At 36.4% G+C, this 20,460-nt stretch overlaps 1 protein-coding gene across 1 annotated transcript in view; it reads right to left on the bottom strand.

Moving 5' to 3' along the window:
- Positions 1–1,013: 1,013 nt before the first annotated feature.
- The window catches only part of Exo84 (exocyst complex component Exo84), a 53,057-nt gene continuing 33,610 nt past the window's right edge, over positions 1,014–20,460 (bottom strand). Inside the window, exons 8-13 of the mRNA XM_083132451.1 lie at positions 18,154–18,298; positions 16,583–16,763; positions 14,712–14,842; positions 10,806–11,031; positions 4,711–4,901; positions 1,014–1,206 (exon numbers count right to left, since the gene is read on the bottom strand). Coding sequence (XP_082988577.1) covers positions 1,015–1,206; positions 4,711–4,901; positions 10,806–11,031; positions 14,712–14,842; positions 16,583–16,763; positions 18,154–18,298 — 1,066 coding nt within the window. The 3' untranslated portion in view covers position 1,014. The remainder of the gene's footprint in view (positions 1,207–4,710; positions 4,902–10,805; positions 11,032–14,711; positions 14,843–16,582; positions 16,764–18,153; positions 18,299–20,460) is intronic.

Genomic DNA, 20,460 nt, shown 5'->3' with positions numbered 1-20,460 from the left:
TTTACTTTACAAAACCGAATTAATTGAATTATACATTAATATTCATATAAATAACAACAAAATGGTATCCACCCCTATATACAAGTAGACAGATATCACAGTGCGTCAGTCATGTAAAGTAGATTATATGTTTAGTGATAATTGTATTAGAAGAAAAGGTGCCCTGTTAAAGTTTGCGTTCTGATTAACTTTGCCCAAAAAAATATTCCAAGTACTCTTCAATCTTTAAACAAAACTGTGTTTGTAGATATGTGTACATTCCATATTCGCTGCACGTATAATAATTACGAGGGTTGGAAAAAAGTAGTGGCAACACTGTCGTCACGTTTCCTGCACGTGCTACCTCTATCTTAATCCATGCATGCATGCTGTGTTCTCTTCGATAGCATCACTTTAAAGAGGTGCGATTTCACACCACCACTTTACAGCTCCACATCCATCCATCTGCATGCACTGCACTAGAGACAATGAGTGAGTTGAACAGCTATACCTTCCCTCTAGATGTACTGGAAACTCTTGATCATACGCGATGTGACGACAGTGTTGCCACTACTTTATTTCCAACCCTCAACCTGACCCAGGTTTCTTAACAAAATTCTGATTCTTCCATTATGCCAATGAAAATGAAAACTCTTGACTAGAGTGGAAATACAAGCAGAAAAAAGTGGTAACATACAGATATTGCATTAGTCACACAATTTATCATTACATGTTAACATGTACCCCTTACTACTCTTACCTCCAGAGAATTCCGAGTTATTATGTTGTACATGCTTTCAATACAACTTCCCTCTAAATTGATTTCCTCATAGAAACAGTTTCACTGCCAATACGGCATTTAATGTTACAACAAATTAATAACAATATTGTTCTTCTTGCTTTGACCAATCCGTGATGAGGTCATTCAGCTCTCAAGCCTGGTCATGAACATGAAAAGCAGTTGTCCTCAGTGTAATCTAACACACAAAGGTTCATCAATGTCACGTACCCATCTCTCACGTTTCAACAACACTATCATATGTATCCTGTAGTGGAGTATTTGGTAATAGGTCCTTGTTTTGAGTGTCCATCCTTCAACCAGTTGTAATCTTCATGTAGCTTAACGAGCCGAGAACAACTGTGGCCCAATTTCTGCTCGTAACAGTGTTCGGCCAAAGACAGGAGTGTATCCAGAAGGAATGCAGCATTCTTTTGGATAAATTTGTACTGTTCACAAAATAAGAGAAACAAGTATTAAATATAAGAAGTCTCTGTATGCAGTTGTGGATGCTTAGAATGAAGACACATCAAGAGAGCAAAACTTGCAATTGGAAGCACCTGAAGCTTTATACAGGGTGTCCAGAAAGTCATGCAGCTAGTCTTTGAACATATGGAACGTTTGTACAAAAACCGTTAGATATATGAAACTTACACTGGGTATTAACTTTGTCAACATGGATATTTTTTAAACATTAAATATGAAAATCATGCCCTACATGAACATTCAGTATGCAGAAATACAGTAAAACTTCTCAATAACGGACAAGACTGGGGGAGAAATAAATGTCCATTATTAAGAAGTGTCTGCTATTCAGAAAAAAATGTAGGATGTTACACAATAGGATAAACATATTACAGTACATACATTACGAACATAATGTTTTTTTTTCCTACATTCAAAGAACAAAATACTGTACTACATACGGTGAATTTAAATTTACAAAAGTATTCCTACATACATTAAAAATTTCAAATGAGAAAATACAGTACACGTAGTCGCACGGCCATGTCTCGAACAGTAAGTTTCTCTCAGTCGTTTGCGTTTCAGTGACATCGTAGCAGAAGTGACACACACTTCTCAAGATAACCACAAAGAATACTGTCTACTGTCTGCACTTTTAAAAAGAAATACCTTCGGTGTACGTTCAGTGTAACATGAAACAATGCACGCTAGTTCGAAATACTGGCCATTGTTGTGTCGAATTCCAGGAATTGTGACCATTTTCTTTCAGGTTGTACGTTATTAAGAAGTTTTATTTGCGTTGGGGAGATAGTTTTTAGTGTCGGTGTCCATTATGAAGAATGTCCGTTATTGAGAAGTAATACTGCCATTAAACCACATGTATTTCTGCCGGGGAATTAAGAAATGTCCTTAATTTAGAGGTGTCTTCGAAGGTGTTTCCATATTTTTTGTCCATCCTCTGTATATGAACAATATGGCACTCTCAACTTTCGAAGATAAAAAATTGAATATCGCAATCAGTTTAGATCATAACATCCTCCTGCCCGGTTAACGAATAAAGACCATGACAGAACTTCTCCTAGAATATGTGGGATAATGAGTTTTCACAGGAAACGGCGAGGAAAGGTCAAGGAAAGGGAACAAAACCAAGTGAAAAGAGGAGAACCAGGTCTTTGCTTGGAAATCGTCTGTAGGAGCAACAACTGGAGCTATAGTCTGATTCGTTAACCGAGTAAGGTAAGTTACTCTTCACTAGGGATGTGCCGAAGCCGATTACAGATGTACGAAAATCGGCCGAAATGGACATATCGGCATCGGTATGGGCATCGGCAAAAATCCGATATTTAAACCGGTACAGATTACACTAGAGTTTTTACCTTCTAATAAGTTTTATATTTTAGTTTTGTAAGATTTATTGAAAATTAGGTTCTGATTCTTCGTCATTGTAGAGTTCTTGTAATAAAATTATTGCAAACTCTCATTCAGAGGATCAACCTACCTCAAAATCAGAAATAAAACAGTACATTGCTGGACCAACTAGTCCAAGTGAACAGGATCTGCTGTTGTATTGGAAATTCAGAAATGAGTATTCAAACCTGAAGCAAGTGCTGAGAAAATACTTGGGCATACCTGCTGCATCAGTATTCAGTGGAGTGTTCGGTGTTGCTGAACAGATTTGCGATAAGAGAAGAAGTAGGTTACTTCCAGAAATGCTTCCAAAACTCGTGTTTCTGAAGTTGAATCTGGCAGCAGAACATTTCCAACATTAAGAACAGTAATTCATTTTGCATTTCAAAGAACTGCTTGTGTACTAATGTTAAATGTCTTGAGAATCTATGTTGTTCTTTAAAGTTCACATAACCACTTTTTGTAGATGCAAATATACATAGCAAATTTATTTTTGTCATGCTGAAAATAATATTCCATTTCTGTTTAATAATTTTATGTATCGGAATCGGTTAAATATCGGCATCGGTATCGGTTCCAAAAATTATCGGTGAGTACATCGGCATCGGTAAATTTTCAGCTTCGTCACATCCCTACTCTTCACCTTAACTGCCATTCTCATTGCTCAGTCAGAAGCATTTAAATCTAAACATGAGTTTACATTAACTACCTCAATGCTAAACTAGGTATTCGTACCTGGCCCGTTTAGGGCCGTCTCTACCATCAAGTGTTACATTTAGTGGAGGTGAGCAACACCCCTTGGTTTGATCCCCGCATTCCAAAAGTTGGAATGCTACGAGATATCGAACTCTCACCAATACCATTCTGATGTACCAAAGTTTCAAAGTTTGTTATAAGTCCACTTCACCCAGCAACGAATAACATGGGTACCTGGGGGAAACCCTGGGGGGTAAAAGCAGTCAGGGGCGTGATGCTTATCACATCACCCTCACTCACGACCGGATCAAGAAAGTGTGGGGCGTTACCCCCACACCCCCTATACCCATTCATGGTGTGGTGCTAAGCACAGGGGAGCACTTTACCTTTTTTTTTACCTTTACCACTTCATGCACAGATAGTAATTGGGACTGGGATCCAAACCACTATTTGCTCCACCGGGTATCGAACCTGGGACCCCTTGATTACAAGGCGACAACAATGCCACTATGCCTTCAGGGAGGCCCTTTCTGATGTACCAATTTTGGCCAATATTCATGTATCAGAAATTGGTTTTGTCCCAATCGTAGCTAAGAGGATCAGTTAGCAGAAAAACCACAATATCACCAATCACTTTTATAAACTCACTTCATTATATATTAGTAAATATGATAACCTTTTATGCTTTTAGATGTCACAACTCTAACAACCATGCACAAAGCTTTCATAATGATAATTTACACACAAATTAACTGGAAAAGCCAGTGAGGAAAAAAATAGATGTCTGTAATATCAAGGCTGCCCACACTATTTCTTCTCAGGGGTGGCGGTCATAGAAAATTTCACCTTTTATTTTTATTACTACAAATCACAAAATTGAAATTGAATAAAAAAGACTACTGAAGTGCTGAATTAGAAATTTGCACAGTATCTTGTCAGAAAATGGTGAATTCATTCAGTCCCAAACATCGGGAATATAGAAATTCCACTTCCCAATCCTGGTCCAACCAAAAAAAATTTCTTCCTGCACACACCCAGTTAAGGCAGTCAATATGATTGAATTGTTGATTTCTTGCTTTTAAATCCACTTTACACACAGAAAGACTAACGGGGACTGGACCTACAGTTTAGAGTGGGATCTGAGCCACTGTGCAATGTGCCTCAACCGGGCTATCAAACCTGGACAGTCAACATGATTCTAATGTGTTTGGTGTCTCCTTGCTATTTTATGTAACTTAGAGCCTGTACATCACAGAACACAATAATATTTGTTAAGAAAATATTGCCACAATTTCACCATTCAAATTACATGAAGTTTCTAATTAATTTTTTGATTAATATAAGAGTTCCCAACTCAATATGCATCAGCAATAAAATAATCTTACCTCATTTTTTAATGTGTCGTTCTGCAAAGATACTTCCAAATGCCGCAAGTGTGCTCGGAAAACATCTGATAAAATTTCATCAATTGTGTAGAGAAGTTCTGGACCAGCCAACCTCAGACAATCCTCCAGAAGGCCAAGATACAATTTACTGAATGCCACAGTGTTGCTTGTTAAGTTCACCCAGCATTCGCCTGAAGAATAAACAAAACAGACAAATCAAAATGACAATTGCAGTGAAAGTAATACAATGCACATTGTTAGTAAAAATTATTCCTGTACAGTCTCAAACTGTTTAATCAAGTTTATATTACAAACAAACATTGGGCATACTGTTTATTATATCACACACCAAATACAAGGGTAGAAGCTGCGGTAGCTCAGTCGTTAAGGCATCCGACTACAATGCAAGAGACCCGGGACTTTTTCAACCTGTTCAAGCGGCTCCGGCACCCACCCAGCGTGAATAAAGTGGATACCTGGAAATTCTGGGGGGTAAAGGCAGCTAGGGGTGTGGTGCTGATCACATCACCCCCAGCTCGGCCAAGATCAAGGAAGTGTGTGGCCCTAACCCCACACCCCCTATACACCTTCATGGCATGGTGCAAAGGACAGGGGAGCAATTTTACTTTTTTTTTTTTTACCAAATACGAGGGTTGCCCACAAAGTAATTTACAAATGATGGGCTATTAAGAAAAGCAAGAAATTATTAACAAACCATTTATGTTTCAGTTTGATGTACATACAATAAGCAACTCTCCAACATTGTTACCACCATTGTCGAGGCACTTGCTATATTAGGACACCAGTTTTTGTATTCCTTCATTGCATGTAATACAAACCATGTGGTAATGACCTCTTTGACCTCATTGTACAAGGAAGGATTTCAGATGCAGGAACACTTGAAAATATGGGCTTAACTTGAGACCTAACTTTGAGGGGCAGAATTAAACTGGGCCTAATTCTAAGGGGCAGAATTAAATTAGGCCTAATTTTGAGGGGGCAGAATCATATTAGGCCTAATTTTGAGGGGGCAGAATTAAATTAGGCCTAATTTTGAGCAAGCAGAATCATATTAGGCCTAATTTTGAGGGGTCAGAATTAAATTCAGCCTAATTTTGAGGGGTCAGAATAAATTGGGCCTAATTTTGAGGGGCAGAATTAAACTGGGCCTAATTTTGAGGGAGCAGAATCATATTAGGCCTAATTTTGAGGGAGCAGAATTAAATTGGGCCTAATTTTGAGGGGGTAGAATCAAACTTGAGGCTTTAGTTTGGGGGAAGAGATTCGAAAAGTTTTCCATCCAATAAAAACAGCATCTGGAATTATTTTTTAATCAACTGTGACGTTTTCAAAATCACAAATATACTCTTTACTACTTTGCTCCTTAGGTACCCTAACATGTAAATTTCAATAAACCCAAAAATTTTGGGGGGGCAAGCGCCTATGCTTGAAAATCACTTGGAGCTAAGTCTGGGTTGTATGGGGATGACAATTGTTCTCAAGCAAATGTTGTGATAAGATCTTGCCTTGTGGTGACAGTATGTGGACAGGCATTGTCATTAATAATTATATCTCTGCACTGAAGGGTCGAACTCATCTCCATATTATTGAATCATGCATGGCATGTTCTACATACACCTCACAAAGTTGACAATAAATTTTAGCTTGTTTATGATCCTTGCTACAAGAAATAGATTGCAGACTGCATTTTGTTGGGGATTAATCCCAAGTTTTTTATTCTTTGAACCATTTGTTTAATTCTTATCCTTTGTGATCTTTGGAAACCCCTGAGGAAGAACGTGGAAGTAAGTCCGAAACATCAGAATTAGTAAAGGACTTGTAGAGCACATGCTTTGTTTAATAAAATTGTCAATACCAATAAAGTTCAGATTAATCAGTCTCATTTATACTAAACAATATTACAATTGATTGATTGATAATTTTTTCTTCGCTTTGCTGCCATTTTTGGATCAATAGTAATGAGATATAACTGATGATAGGACAATCACAAACATGTATGGACAGCACACAACACATGTCTCACAGAGGATTCTACAGTTGTGAGCCCAGACACCAGAGTCTCCGGACCCTCATGTCTTCAAGAATGTTTCAATGACTTTCAAGTGACCGACCGTATAACTATGTTAAATATCAGAATTTCTTGCGTTATACGAGGCTTCTCGATAACATAACAGATGCAGCACTCATGTCTGTAATGTGACGAATGTTGTGTGTTTACCAAAGAATTGCGAGTCAATTTATATGAATTGTTCAATATCAAAACATTTTATCATAACTCAGGATTAATAGTCTTACCAAGAAGTAATATACGACTTATTACAAGTAATCACCTTGAAAGTTCTTAAAACAAATTGCTTCGTGTCAAAAATCTTCTATTCATCAATGTATTAAATACATAAACATGAGTGAAAATTACATTTTTAGTTTACGCATTACATGCTTATGCATAAAAATAATCAATCAGTATCTCGAATTTTACAAAGTACAAGATGGCACGTTTCTACAGAAATCAAGGATACAGAAATCCATCTTTGGACAAAATTGCGTTGTTTAGTCTTTCCATAATTATCATATTCGTGTTCCGAATGTGTCAAATCTTGATAACACAATTGTCCAATGTACAATTAGCAAATATATTATACTCCTGTCAAGTTATCCATACTTATCTTCAAGTCCTCCGACCCAAAAATGGCCGACGAACACCACCCCCATGACAAGTCACTATTTTCATGTTTTTTCACATTTCGATGTATGCATGCCAAATCTTATGATACGTATCAAACGTATGAATCCTTTTGCAAAATATATCAAAGTTTTCACAGATTCATCCCGTTTCTTAAAAATAAAAGACCAATTTTAGTCTTATAGCAAAATTTACGACTCCTTAGTACAAGTCTGCGATCTTCAGATGATCAGTGTATCCAAATTCACACTGTTACAACTATATGCACAGCATATCAACTTGTTAATATTTTTTAAGTAATAAATATAAAATTGTACAATGTCAATACATGAATATGATTGTAAAATAAAGTTAGTACAATAAAACAGATATTACAATACTCTATTATGTGTTTTGTATTTCTTTTTAATTATTAAAGGTAAATGAAAATTTTATAATTTTTGTGGGAAAAAGATTTTTCATGCATATCTTAGATTTTTCCCTCTATGAGAGTTGGCAATCTTTAACAACTTTATTACTTTAGGATTAATATTTAAGACGCTTGTTGTATCAAATCTTAATTTTTTAGTTGAAATTCCACCATAACACATTTCAATTTGCTTGTATGTGTTGGTAATCCATATGAAGTACATGTAGGTACCCATATACCTATGAATAATCGAGTAAAACCTAGTGAAACCAAACTTAACTGCATTTTTGCATTAATTGGAAATCTACCGTAAGTACATTCCTGATCTATCATAGACCAAATTACTTCGATGAGTTTTTAAATATTTTTGAATGCTTCAAGTTTAGATATGTACTTCAATTCAAACAAAGCCAGAATAATGTACATTTAATTTTGGACAAATATAAACAACAAATACGAACTCGAATCGTAGATTTTACCTGATTGCATTATTTCATTTTAAATTTATAATGGTACACATTATGGTACCGTTATAAATGCAGTCCAGGGTGTACTATTTGGAAGAGAAGTTGAAATTTGAGTTCTTAGGGAAAAATGATCAATACAGAACTCATACAGCACAGTTCACGGAGATTACTTTCTTCACCTTTCATATGAGGATAAGGTAAAGATTTTCTTTACTGATACAGTATAAATGTATATGAAACCACGTTGATAAAGGTCAAGGAACTCATAAATTATAATGGTTCTATTTTTGTCTGTAACAGGATCAGAACACTTTTCCTTACATAATTCAATTTTCAATCCAAGTTGCGTATTGATTCATTTCAATACCAAAATGTCCAATGTCATGTATTTAAATTGATCTGGTAAAAAGGTTCTGGGACTGATTGAAATACAGTAGAGCGTCGATTATCCGAAGTAATTGGGGGACATGGGTGTTCGGAAAACTGGTTTGTTCGGATAATCGAACTGTACATGTTTATTTGCCAAAAAGAAGTACTGTACAGTAAATTTATTCATAAAAACAGGCATCTCTTTAAGTATGTATTACAAAAAAACGTACAAAGGCAACTTTAGTAGGAATATATAGTACGTGGTACAGTTTATTAAAGAAACATATGTACATATTACATACGCATTTTGCATGAATAATACACACAGTACACAAAATTAACGTTTAAAAAAATCCTTTATTTTGGTCTGTCTAAGCAAGCCTACACGCTTACGAGCAGCTAAGTCACGTACTTTTTTCATTACAGATATCTGAAAGTGAGCGAGTACACAGTTCGGTTAAGCGGTCGTTCGGTTGACCGACGTTCGGATAATCGACGCTCTACTGTACTTCAAAGTAGAGTTGCGCAAAAGCCGGCTTTTTTGAATAGACAGTTTTCTTCCGATAAAAAGCTGGCCTTTTTTTAAAAAAAAAATATGGAAATTTTGACAGCTAGCCTATTTCACTTGAAGTTACTGTTATGAGTTTACAGGTTTGTAGCGACTTTCGAAAAAAAAAAATCCAGTTTTTTTTTCGACCACTTCCAACTCTACTTTAAAAACAAAAAGGTTTTTTACGGTTCAGAACCCATTTAAGCTTGCTGATTTTCTCCCCTGGACCAGAATTGGATTTATTTACAATTCGTGGACCTCTAACAACCATGGTGTGATTAACGGTCCAGGAACCCATAAATTCTAATGGGTTATCTTGGTTTCCCGGACAGAATTGATATACTTTAACTCTTTCGCTGCGGAATTCTCTGGCACACAATATCCCTTGGCTGCGTAATTAAATTTGAATTTTTTTTTTTTTTTATAAACAAATAGTTTTCACAATTATATTGCATTATATATGAGAGAGAACTTACAAAAGTCATTCCTTGCACTGGAAAACCATTCTGTAGTCCCTGATGGTATGGTATTTCTCAAAACACGGGATGACGCAGAGTGGTGGAGCGGCGTGGAAATTCGTAAGTAGTATCAAGATACTGGGTGGCGAAAACTTCAGTTTGTTCTGCTGTGTGTTCAAATACTGAGCGGGGGAAATATTTGATAAAACAAGAAAATGGTGTGCTAAATACTGTACTGTCACCAAGTAACTTAGCACTTGCCTGTGTCGAACTTCCCGCACCTAGATCAATGCTGCTTTGCACTCTGCTCCATGATGTTACGGACGGCGGTACAAATTCTTCATCAGACACTACACAATCACTGTCACCACTTGAAGTCTCATAAAAACTGTCGCTATTATAGTTGCAATTTAATTCACCTTCTGATTCAACAGTTGAGTAACATCATTATCAGACAAGTGTTGACGACTTGACGAAGCCATGTTGTTTACATTCAAACATGCATTTGAAACTGCCATGTCAGAGCACTCAGCTCTCGTATTCTAAACGGAGGCGTAATTAGCGACATCATACGGATATAAACAAAACTACAAGTTCAAATAGTTCCAAATAGTATCAACAGATGTGTGAAGGCTACTAAAAGCGACGTACTGCGGAAATGCGACACCCGCAGCGAGTGGAAGTATGAACTCGCAATAATGCGACTTCCGCGGAGCAAGGCACCTGGCATGCTGTGCATAAATGTGACGACCGCAGCGAAAGAGTTAAAGATCAAAAGGTTCTTTATGGCCAAGAACCCATTTACGCTTGTCATTTTTCTCTCCCGGACTGGATTTGAATTTATTTACAATTCTTGGACATTTAACAATCCTGTATAAAACTTTAATAGGCATTCACTGCAGAAAAATTGAATCTTCCTTATTTACATTGCTTTTCTGCCTTTTTAAGGCTGAATGATGATTTATGATGGTTGCTCACAAAGAACTCTAATCCAAAACCTTTACAGGTAAGATAATCAATCCACCACTCAACCTCTTCACACACCCCCTAACTTTTACAACAATGTATTTGACAATTAGCTAGGAAAGTAATTGCATAACAACTACACTTGTATTACATTATGCAATTAAAGTCATACCTGATGAGTAGCTGTGAATGCTTGCTATTCCAATGTCACTCATTTCCTGCAGGAATTTGTTGAGGCCAGCCTTGCTTTGTAAATTTAAAGGTCTCCATTTGTCTTCCTGGGCCCTCAGTTTCACCGCATCTATGAGCTTCTCCCTCGAATCCAGCAATGTTCGAACCAAGGGAGTTCTCAGCAGGCCGTCCAATTGAAACCGGAGATCTAAACCCAACTCGCACAGCTGAAAAATAATGTTTATCCTATGTAAATATTGTGTAATATAACAGTAATATGAAATTTAAGGTAGTCAAAATAAAATATTGAGTTGTATGAGCTTGGGATGGACACAAAATCAGGATAATGGATATCTGGATTTCAAATTATCCAATATCTATTTTGGATGCAACAGATAATCAGAATTTGAATATCTGGGTAATTTGGATGGAACATATTTTATGAAGGAAAATACGTACGGTGAAAACAAAAATGATGAATATAAGAATATGTGGATAGCCCGTAAAACAGATAAATGATAAAAGTGTCCAGATAATTCACACATTCGGATATCAGGGCATTTCGGATAATCCAAATATCTGGACGATTCATATATCCAGATAATCCTGACAATTTGTATATCTGGATAAGCCAGGAAATTTGAATATCTGGACAATTCTGATATCCCAATCATCTGTATGTCAGAATATCCAATATCCAGATAAAATTTTATCCACATTCGGCCATCCCTATAACTCTTGTCCAGTCTTACGTTGGGCGACCTACATGCTGGCAAGGATAAGAAACGAGGTGCATGCAGCACCTCCTCCCCCGACGTCGTAACTCTCGGCGCTACCACTGTTATAGATCCACCAACTTATTTGAAACCCTGGCCAGAAACAAGTGGCGCTAGTGTCGAATGTTTAGGAGGGGAGCTCGGGAACTCTGGGGCAAGGGAAGGGATGGCAGAAACACGTGTTTTCCCCCTGTGTTGCCAAATCTGGAAGTGGGCGTGTGCCGTGAAAGGTTTGCAAGTAAACAAATATGCAGGCCGAATATTAAGTTTCGTTTCTAGACGTGGTAATTCAAATAACATAGCATAAGAGAGAGGAGGAAGGGGGACACTAAAGTTAAAAATGCCTGCTGTCTCGCAGAAGGATATCAACAATTTAAACACACAAGATTAATATTCTAAATTATGTAAACTATAAAAACAAATATGTAAAAAAAAAGAAAAAAGCATGAATCCAAGTATCATCAATGTAAACAACAGGCCTCCCTTCGTTGCGGAATCTGTTGATCGCACGAAGATATCTTGCTCTACAAACCACAATGTTGCTTCGTTCAACCAGAGCTAAGCAAGAGTTTCTACCATGGGCGTCCGGAAGAGGGGGCAAGGGGGGGAGCCGTGGCCCCCCCCTGGAAAATGAAAGTCAACTAAAAATTATATATTTGACACACATAATTTCATTTCAGCCACAATAATATGTGTTAATTAATGAACGAACACAATAAATTCAAATTTAAGCAATGTTTTTTGAGGGAACAACATTATTATTGGGGAAAATGTGGCTTTTTGCCCCCCCCTGGAAAAAATACCATCCTTGCCCCTCCCTGGAAAAAATCCTGCGGACGTCCATGGTTTCTACATTTTTTAAATTTAAAGCCTATTTGTTTCATAATTTTCCGTAATATTTCTCGCCCCCCCCTGATAATTAATATCTTCCTTAGCAATAGCTAAAAGTTTCAATATTGTAGGAACTTCTCTTTTCACTACGTACATTTCATGGACAATTTCTGGTCAGGGGTTTGTAAATCTTTTTTCTCTCTTTTCAGTTTTTTAAGCAATGACTCCGACCGTCCCGTTAGATATACTGCTCTCTTTAGGGGTTGATCGCGAGGATAATTCCACCCGTCTCTTTTCTCTTCTTCACACTTCTCAATGATTCGTAGTAGCAAATTTCGCTCACTGCTGTGCACAACTTTCGACACTTTAGACTTACTCAAAAACACGTCTACGCACATCAACAACACTCCTCGAATTCTTGAAGAGAGTAAAATTAGCAACACTGTGTCAGCGGAAGTGGGAAGGTCCTTGCCTGACCAGCACACCGGGGGTGAAAGAAGGGGTGGGGGAGGCTGGTTAGTTCGCATATTTTCCGAGGTTTCAGAAAGCTTGGTGGATCTATATCTGGTTGGTCTGCTGGGTATTCCCCAGTCCCCACTTCCCTTGCCAGCATGTAGGCAGCCCGGCATAAGACTAGACAAGACCTTTAGTATGAACTATGAAGTCGTTGGATGTCACCTGATGAAAGGTTTGGAAATTGTAGCTAGGAGGTAGGTCCATTCAATTTACTTACAGATGGTGTTACAGTTTTCGTGACCCCAGCTTAGTATATCCATACTGGTCACACAATACAAATAGTGTAAGCTATGTTCAGACTTGCATCCTATCACCATATCCATACTGATATTTATATTGTGACTGGCTAAATGTGGACATGACTCAATATTAAATTAGCACATCAAAAACTTATACAATGATGTGCTATAACTCATAATTTCTTAATGCTCGATTGGGCCTTTGGCCAATGCCAGCAAAGGAGTTTTCAAAATTTCCTCTCATTTAGAAAAACTGCTATGATATTGCAATACTGAAAAACTACATGTTGTCTTGATATATGCAACAATTTAACACATTCCCGCCCGTAAACGACCATTATCATTTTAAAGTATGTGCTTGTATTTGCCCGTAAACGACTAAGATCAAAATGATATTGATATGGGAGCCATTTGGCAAGAAAAATTTAGCTTTCTTACTACTTCTATAAAAGGAAATTACATACATTTTTCTTTATGGCAATTAGAAATTAAACTTTGTTATCTTCCTACATGTGGTTTATCTTCTCAATTTCAAATAAAGTTCTAAATTCTGTAAAAAAGATCAAGATATTAACTCATTTCCACCACAGTAAAATATTCAGAAACTATAAAGAAAAATGTTAGAAAAATACTCATAAGTCCAGAGCCATCTATTGTTCACCACAGCAAACCATATCTCAACATAGTAGTGATTTTTTTAAACCCTATTTTATTTCAAATTATTCAATAGTAAGTTAAAATCAGACAATATTGTAAAAACTATTCAAATTTGTTAATGAAAAACTTTGTAAAAATTATGTCCACTTGTATTCGATTCTGGAAAGAAAAAATATCAATAAAGAATGAGGTGAAAAATTATCATCGCCACTACTAAAATAAGATGGCTGAAGCCTGAAATCAAAAAATTGTAAGTAATTTCTTATTTCTTTATCCCAGGTCGCATCAAGTGCTTAAAAAACAGCATAGCTGCAGTGTCCATTTCTTCAGGTTTATTTTCATTTTCTCCTCCCCGTATTTGATTGACGAATAAAAAGGGATGCATCACGTGACTTGAGGGGGAGGGCTCCAGGGGGGCCATCACCTTCAGATCTTTAGAGGTCGAATGGGAGGGGGGTCATCAGTAGGGAACAACAGCAGGAACCCTCAAAAAGGTCGGGCTGAAAAAAGTTGACGAGAAAGCACCACTTGCAGCCTCCAGGGTGTCATTTTGAAAATCTCGAAAATTTAAGAAGGGGATCACATTTTTCTTTAGGTAGGTTTGGATTCAGAAAATGCCTGGACTGGCTGATTAAGTGCCCCTCCCATAGCTGGGCGTGAATGTGTTGATAGGCTTGCTTAATCACAAAACTATTGCAGTATGTCATTTGAGTATGTCATACCTTGGAGCTGGGAAAATCTTTTCCCATCCGTCCACTAAATGTTGATTATGATTAGTAGTTAGTAAAAAATTGAGGCTTCAAGAAGTTAATACTAAATATTAATCCACTGTGTACCACTATGATAGTCTATTAGGTAATTCAATGATATTGAATTTCCCAAACATACCTGATCACACTGGCCTCTCACAGAAGCAACACATTCAGCAAGGGTTGATATAGATGACTGTGGCATGAACACATGTTTTATGAGGTGAGAGGTAAAATGATTCAACTCCGATCCAGCCCACACAACAAATGCTGAAAAAGAGAAAGAAAGAAATAGATAGCGCACAAATATCACTTCACAGTAGGTAGTAATTAAAATGAGTAAATAGATTTGTTGCAATTAGGGCTGAGGTCTATGGTGTCAGTATCGGAAAGTACGGCTAGATATGATCACTGATAGCAGCAAATACTTTTCCGGAGTATAAGTGACACAGAATTTGCAAAAATGATGTGCAACTCTTTTGCAGTGTTTAAATATCCTGTAAATTGTAACAAAACTGTGGCAAAAAATGGATTCTGTGATTAAAAAAATATCTTGTATGAAATTATGAATATTATTGATTGATTGAGTTGGTGTTTTAAGTCCACTTTAAGCACAGAAAGGCTAATCGAGACTGGACCTACAGTTTAAAGTGGAATCTGAACCACTATGTGCCTCCAGATATTATGATTATTATAAAGTAGGGATGGGCTGATATGAAATGTTGGCCAATACCGATAAAGTACCGATATCAAATTTACTGATACCGATATTCTACCGATCCGATATAAAATTAGAAATGGTCCTTGAAGAACCTGAATGGATCATTGACCTCCTTAATAAATGTGTGCTTCGAGGTGACTGGAGTGCAAAAGAAGTTGCATATTTACTTCTTTAAAAAGTATAGCATGGGGATTATCCATAAAAATTACAACAAAATGGCAGAATTTTGCACTAAATTATAAGATATTTATAGATATATCAGATCGCTAAAATAATCGATAATTTTACAGATACATCGATATGCCTATATCGACTGATACTGATAAGAGTACCAGATAATCTGTCCTATCCCTATTACCGTGTGTCCGAAAAGTCACGCAACCCAGTGTTTACGACCGTATAACGGAATAGTGAAATGGAATGAGGTTTTAATAACAAATAAGCAAAGTGTTGCCAAAAGCGGAAATGTTCGAGAATAACTAACTTTCTCCTTTGTCGTTAGAAGTGCCTTAGTGTGATAGCCTGAGGTGAAACACGTCTGTTAGTGACACATGAGAACAACAGTGTTGCCAGTATCCCTCGTAATATTGTGAAAACATCGATTTTTGGAACAGCCCATTTATTCCCTTGTGCAATGTTTTTTGAAACTTCGTCAAAGTTCTTGTTCTGTCAAATTCAATAGATGGCCATCCAAATTGTTCATTGGTATTGTGAAATGTTGCAATAATTTACCTCAGCGAGTTCTGTGCATCAATACACACGATTTGCAAAAAAAAAAATTTCCGCCTTTGGCAACACTTTGCTTATTTGTTATTAAAACATGCATGTTCTTACATATGTTTGTCTCTCTGAATTTTCCCAATATACAGGGCATTCTCTTGGCAGAAAGCGTTTCTTCTCATTCCATTTTGCTATTCCGTTATACTGTCGTAAACAGTAGGAGATTCATGTAGTATAGTTTGAATGGAAAAAATTATGAATTAAAATTTACAAATATTGAACTACATTTAATTGTTACAATTTTCAACTATCAGTAGTTTGACTGGTGATTGATTTGCTTTATTTAACTTCGCTCTTCTGCCATTTTTGGTAAATCTCGAAGATGAAGATGAGTGATCATGTGATTAAATTGATGAAGGACACTCACGAGGAACACCCATCCCCAAGCCAGGATTCGAACCTGGGACACCTAGCATGGTAGTGCCCCCACAGAGGGCAGCATCAGTATTGCTTCAAAGTTGAGTCAGCACAGCCCTAAAAATAATATTCACTTTGGAAGAAAGTATTACCCGAGGCACAGCTTGAAGAATGTGGGAACGCTCTTTGGAATTCTCTTGCCATATCAGTCAAGTTGGAAAAGAAGATTCCGCCCAACTGACGCACATACAGGGTCGTTGCACCTTCTCTTTTCACCCTTTTCAGCTGCGTCTTCAGAATCGTGCTGCACAGTTTGAGGAACAGGTTACATGCCTGGAAGGAAAATATAAACTCAGATTACTGTACTGGATAACAAGTTTTAAATATGGTGTTAAAAAACTTCTAACGTCACGTGCTGGCAACATTCTTGTTAAACAGCACACAAAACACATGGACAACACGATATGAGGCAGTTTAAAAGTTTGTCTGAGCTTTCGAACTCCATCTCGAAGTCATCATTAGGGCTAGTCAAGAGACTGCGAAGAAGACACAGTCGGAGATCCAATGATGTTCCTTGCTGTGTCTGCCGGAAGATATCGGTGTGGTCTTGCAGAGCTGGTAAGTTCCTAGTTGTTTCAATTGATGGCTGACGAGGATTTTTTTTTTTTTAACTGCCTGTGCAATACCACGGAAAATAAAGATTTCCACACAAATTGTCATTGAGATTGTGTTCCCCTTCCTTAACGTAACCTTTAGCATGTGCCAAAAAGGAAATGCAATCCTGTGGGAATTCGTGAATGGTTTCTATGACGTGGTCTGAGAATCTGTCCGTAATAGGTCTTTTGCATTCACCTACGTATTCCTGTTGCATTCACATTTAATACTGTAGATGCCAGAGTTTATTAAAGGATCTTTGTCTTATGTTTTACAGTGTTACATACCTATGGCAAAACATGCAAAATTCCTAAAACTTACACCCAATCTGAAAAAAACAGCCTTGCACTGTGTAGTGCCTCTTAATTTTTACCATTACCTGTCCTGCCTGTGAGAAAAGGATTTTACATTATGGAATTTTCAGGGCATGTTTCAATAACTCCATAACAATGGCACTATTTTTGTGACTATTCAAGCACCATGTTTGTCCTGAAAATACATATACTTGGTAACATGCTGACAAAAGAGGTAAAACTAGACAACTGACAACCATGGGCCTCCAGTGGGGTTCAAACTGATCTGTCGACTTCCCTGGAAACTGTCATCCTTCATTTCAAGTTACAAAAAAAATAAAAACATGAAGCTTATTATTTTTATTGTTAATAACAGAAATAAGGTTAATTTAGTTAAAATGTGAACAGAATAACCAAAGTAAACACTGCATTAGATTTAAAAAAAAAAATGAGTGCAAAAACACAGGAACGAGATTATGTTTTCATATTATACCATGTAATCCAAAGAATAAATGATTCTACAGTTTTCAAAATTCCAAAACTTACATAGTTTCATTTGGAAACTAACACAACAAAAAATTTGAGCCAAATTTTCCCCTGCACTCACGAAAATGAGGATGATACAACGAAATTGATGAGGAGACACTCACAAACAACACCCATGCCGAGGCTGGGATTCGAACCTGGGTCACTTACATCATAGCAAGCTGTGTTAACCACACTGCCACGGAGGTTGGATTTTACAAAATATAATTTTTGTGTTATATATTACCTACCTGCGTAGATCTGCCCAATAAATTTAGGAGACGGACTGCTCGTCTAGCTGCTCTTAATCCGCCTTGTAGAGATTTGTCTGGAGAAACTTCGAGTTCCTTCATTAACACGAGCGTCAAATTCTTTTCACGTGTATCCACTTTCCTCCTACATAAAAAAAAATTAGAAAAATGCAATAATACCAATACAAAACAAAAATAAAATCTCAAAAGTATTACTGATAAGTCCATACTTATAACACCTACGGTTGCCAGATGTCCCATATATACGGAATTGTCCAATTTTTTAAAGAAATGTCCCGGTGTCCCGGAAAATGTTCTCGTATTTAGCTAAAGAAAAAACGAAGTCAAATTTCAAAATCATTTTATACAACGAGAAATTAATAACAATTTATAACTACCACTCAATCCTCATATTAACATTGGCGTAGAACTGCTCATTGTCGATGTCGAATAAGAAGCGACTCACGACTGGCAAAGGCAGTTCTGGTTCTAATACAGCTCTCACTTGTTTCTTTTCTTGATCAACGGAATCAGAGTGGAGTGGATAATATTCAGGGCTTAGGTGATGTAAAAAGTTTTCTTTTATTTCGTCATGCTCTTATAGTAGTGATTATTCTAAACAAAGGTCCTCTTAAAGGACGCCAAGTGTTCACTCAAATATTAATATATTTTGTCAAAATGTTAAAAATTTGGCATTAACAATGCTTTAAACTGGAATTGATTTTGTAATGTTTAAAAATGTTATAAAAATAAATTTAACTATATCCAAGTCTATATGTCCCGTTTTCTTATTTTAGAAATCTGCCAACCCTAATAACACCACAACTGTAAAATCACTACAAAACACAAATCAAGGGAACTGATGGCATTTGAGTATGGAACACACTTATGTCAAATGTACACAAGAGAAATTTTGACAAGAGTTTGCTCCAAACCTGCATTTTTAACTGGCTTTGCATTTCATCTTATGATCCTTTAACTTGAAAGACATTTTTCAATTACACATTATTATTTTCTCATCTGTATATTCAAGTGTTATCGGTAAAGAATGAAGAAAATTCTGTTGTACAAACTTCATTGAAATAGTGCTGTTTCTATGTCTTGTTACTGGTTACTCAGGTGATTTTAGTTGAATGATGAATGCAGGCTTAGGTTAAATGATATTTATTGATTTCTTTATTTAATACCTAAATAATTATTGCCACAAACTGACGACACTAGGTAAGATGGTTTATGTTCAGGGCTGAACCGAGTGATGCCAATACTCTCACCGATTCTCACAAATACTGATACCAATGCTAGAAAATAGTAATAATTAAAAGTTGTTCAGAATATATATTAATATTAGTGCATAAGTATTCCACTCTAATTATACACATCAATCAAATCATCAAGATTTTTGCTTTAAAATATTTGTGAATTACATCAGAATAATATATGTTATGACAAAATTCAGTTTGATCACACAAAACTGGTGCAAAGCTAAAAGAAACTTAGAATTTTGCACAATTTCCGAGTTAAGTAGACTTCGTGAAAGCGTCGCATGGCATTCTTGAGGACTCTGTGAAATACCAAAATGCCAGAAAATTATGGACACGTATTCACTAATAAATTCCAATTGTTACTTTCCAATATTGATACATCGCCATTGGTATCAGCTCAGCCCTAGATTTATTGATGAATGTTTGAACATTATGTGAATTAAACACTATATAGTACACGTGCAAATATTGAAAAATAAAAAGACTTAGGCTCGCTTTAGACGAAAGCATTTCCTTTAACATTTCTGCTAGCATAAATGCTACGTAAATGCTTCCAAAAATCTTATAGCAGATGGTATTTTAAACGGAAGCATCTCATGTAAAATTTCGGTAAGCTTTTGCGATTACAATGTATAATATAACATATACAGCACGAAAGACAAGTCAAGTTTCACCATCTATGCTAAGTACAGGGTGTTTACAATTGAAACAACTAAATTATTCTTCCATATGTTCACAGTGAATGTTGTAAAGTATATATTTATGGAATGCCATTGTTTTGTACTTAATATTGTTTTATATGAAACGTTATTCCTCTCAGTTGAATAGTTATTGGCTTTTAAAAATGTGAAGTGATATATTACAATGGTGCATTTTACTCATATCAATTCAAATAAAAATATATAAATAACTTACGTCAGTGAGTACGTTTCGGAAGTCTGTATTATTTCCTTCATCAGGTAATAAAATAAAAAAAAACTTTAGGTACCAAACATGGTACCGCATTGTTTAATCGTAAGTTGAGGATTCAGGTTGAGGATAGAAA

The sequence above is a fragment of the Lepisma saccharinum genome, chromosome 12, assembly GCF_977018435.1.
Source record: "Lepisma saccharinum chromosome 12, izLepSacc3.1, whole genome shotgun sequence".
NCBI lineage: Eukaryota > Metazoa > Arthropoda > Insecta > Zygentoma > Lepismatidae > Lepisma > Lepisma saccharinum.
This window is presented reverse-complemented; position numbering and strand designations above follow the sequence as displayed.